The sequence below is a fragment of the Fulmarus glacialis genome, unplaced genomic scaffold (genome assembly GCF_000690835.1).
Source record: "Fulmarus glacialis isolate BGI_N327 unplaced genomic scaffold, ASM69083v1 scaffold40170, whole genome shotgun sequence".
NCBI classification, from domain to species: domain Eukaryota; kingdom Metazoa; phylum Chordata; class Aves; order Procellariiformes; family Procellariidae; genus Fulmarus; species Fulmarus glacialis.
In genome coordinates this window covers 641-3,184 of record NW_009186553.1, presented here as the reverse complement: position 1 = coordinate 3,184, position 2,544 = coordinate 641, and the positions used below count along the sequence as shown (strand labels likewise).

At 49.2% G+C, this 2,544-nt stretch overlaps 1 protein-coding gene across 1 annotated transcript; it reads right to left on the bottom strand.

The window, feature by feature from the left end:
- Positions 1–273: 273 nt before the first annotated feature.
- LOC104084361 (homeobox protein OTX2-like) lies at positions 274–2,461 on the bottom strand. The gene is made up of 2 exons (XM_009588173.1): positions 2,349–2,461; positions 274–1,873 (listed from the first exon to the last, which is right to left on the bottom strand). The coding sequence occupies exons 1-2, from the start codon at positions 2,459–2,461 to the stop codon at positions 1,216–1,218; spliced, it is 771 nt and encodes a 256-aa protein (XP_009586468.1). The 3' UTR covers positions 274–1,215.
- Between the last annotated feature and the right edge of the window lie 83 nt (positions 2,462–2,544).

The window sequence follows — 2,544 nt, the reverse complement described above, 5'->3', positions numbered from 1 at the left end:
TTTTTTTTTTTTCTTCAGTTAACATCTGCAAGCATAAACGACAATTAATTTCTTGGTTTAAATTCATCCAGGTCAGAGCAACTGCCCAAAGTCCTGTTGGATTTGACGGTTACTGCCAGCGTGGCCAGCAGTAAGTGAGCTCCAGAGGAGTTTAATACCCTCGGGTGGGGTTTTTTCGGTCTTTACTCTTTCATTCAAAGACAGTTTGTTGTAAAAAGTTTCAGTGCAGTTCACCTCGGGTGAAAGGCGATCGTGTTTTTGTGTTTTTCTTTTTTTTTTTTTTAATATATAGTTTTTTATTATTTTTTAAAAGATGATAATAGGTAACTCAGTTGCTCTGAATTTCACTTATAATTATAACTTATTTAAATCACAGCAGAACTCCCACTGGTGCAGAGTTCATAGTTGCATACAATACAGGAGATCACAGTTTTGAAGTCTAGCACAGATTAAAAACCACAGATGTACCATTTATATAAGACACACACTGATTGTCTCTTAAAAACTACATATTGACTCCTTATGAACATTATCTTTTTTTTTTTTAATCTTTAAATAAAGTAGTGCAGCTAGGACAATCAGTCACACAACCCACACAGCCCTGAACCAAGTTCTCCGGGTGCCAACTTGAGCAAGTTGGGCGTGAAACAGTTGGGTGAGCTCGAGAGCGAGAGAGAAAGAAAGAGGGAGGGAGAAAAAGAGGGAGAAAAAGAGAGATGCTGTCCATTCCGAATATTTTAACCGAGGGTTGGCTAACACATTGGAAACCTCTGGGTGAAGGATCTTTCCACGCACACACAAAAAAAGAAATAAAAACCTAGACTTTTTTTTTTCTTTTTTTTTTTCTTTTTTTTAAAACTGGCCCGTAGGTGGGACGATCTCCCACCTCTTCCAAACAAAGAAACCCAACAATTGCCTAAAACTAGAAAGAACACAGATGGGTCTGTCTGTTTTCTGCTCACTAGATGATCTGTCCGTTTAAGGCCTTCCTCCTCCGTTTTTCCTCTTTATTATTCCTTTTCCAGAGCGCCTGAGCAGGAGATGAGTCTGAACGGGATCACACTGTCCCCCTCTTGTCGCTGTCGTTTTTTTGTTCGTTTGTTTGTCCGATGAGTTATTTTTCTCTTTAATTTAACCAAGACCTGACTAAAACTGGAGCATTCAGCCCAGCCTGTTCGTTCTCGTTGCGATTTCTCTCGTTATCACAAAGGTTCTTCACAAAACCTGGAACTTCCATGACGATGTCTGGTCCTTATAATCCAAGCAGTCAGCATTGAAGTTTAACTTCCAGGAGGCGGTTTGGTCTTTATAATCCAAGCAATCGGTGGTGGAGTTAAAGCCCAAACTGGAGGCTCCATAGCCCTGGGTGGAGAGGGAAGCTGGAGACTGGTTGAGGTGGCTGGTGACCGCGTTGGCACCCATGGGACTCAGGGTGGCCCCTGGTCCGGGAAGCTGGTGGTGCATAGGGGTCAAGTAAGATCCACAGTCCATCCCTCCAAAATAGGAGGTCGAGCCAGCGTATCCTTGGCTGTAGCCTGATGCCTGGGTGTAGGTCATAGGATAGGATCTCTGCATGCAGGAGGAAGAGGTGGACAGGGGGTCTGAGAGCGGGGAGATGGACGCTGGGCTCCAGATGGATACGGGGGCACTGCTGCTGGAAATGGTGGGGACCGAGGTGCTGGAGGGGGGAGTGAACTGCCCGCTGGTCCCACTCTCCGAACTCACTTCCCGGGCCGGCGAATTCTTCTTTTTAGCTGGCCGTACCTTGTTCTGGCCCCCATTCTGCTGCTGCTGCTGCTGCTGCCGGCACTTGGCCCGGCGGTTTTTAAACCATACCTTGAGACAGAGAGTTGGGGAGGGAGAAAGAAAAAGCCTGGTGTTAGGGATGCGCAGGCAAACCCAAGGGGGGGAAGAGCCGGTGAGCGGGGAGACCTCGCCGGGGAGGGGGACACTAAAAGCCCTCCCCGGCGAGCGGAGGGTTGCAGCGGAGGGTTGCAGGCTGCTGCAAAGAAAAGCTCCGGGGCTCCCCCTCCCTGAGATCATTAGCAGTAATAACCAGTGGAAATGGGCAAATCAAACTGCTTAATAAGGTCACTTTTGGGGGAAGAAGGGGGAAAGCACTCCCTATTTGCTGTTTGCCAGCCGGGGACCCCCAGGAATCACCATTTAAGACCTATTGAAGTCAAGCCCTTAATTAGAAACAATAGAACATCAGAAAGGGAGGGAACAATTAGGGAAACAGAGGCAGTGGTTGGGGGCGGAGGGGGGGGTAAAGATGCCTCATTTACCCCCTAAATAGACTCTCTGCTCTCACGCCCAGCCAGGACCAGCCCCCCAACCCACCTCACCCTCTTTTAGCAGGGACCAAGGGGTTTGGCTCTGGGGAGGACGGGTGCTGGGGAGGCTTCATGGGGAGAAGGCTGGGGTTTGGTGCGGGGGGATCCCGGTCCCCGGCGGCCATGCTCCGCTGGGGCACGGCACCACGCAGCCTTGGGAAACCTCGCAGGGAGGAGAGTGGGAGGGATGGCTCTGCAGCTGCCCTGC

Coding starts and splice junctions, on each gene's coding strand:
- LOC104084361 (XM_009588173.1), bottom strand. CDS start 2,461: ATGGCCGCCGGGGACCGGGATCCCCCCGCACCAAACCCCAGCCTTCTC. Junction 1,874..2,348: donor TTGGTCCCTGCTAAAAGAGG/GTGAGGTGGGTT, acceptor CCCTAACACCAG/GCTTTTTCTTTCTCCCTCCC.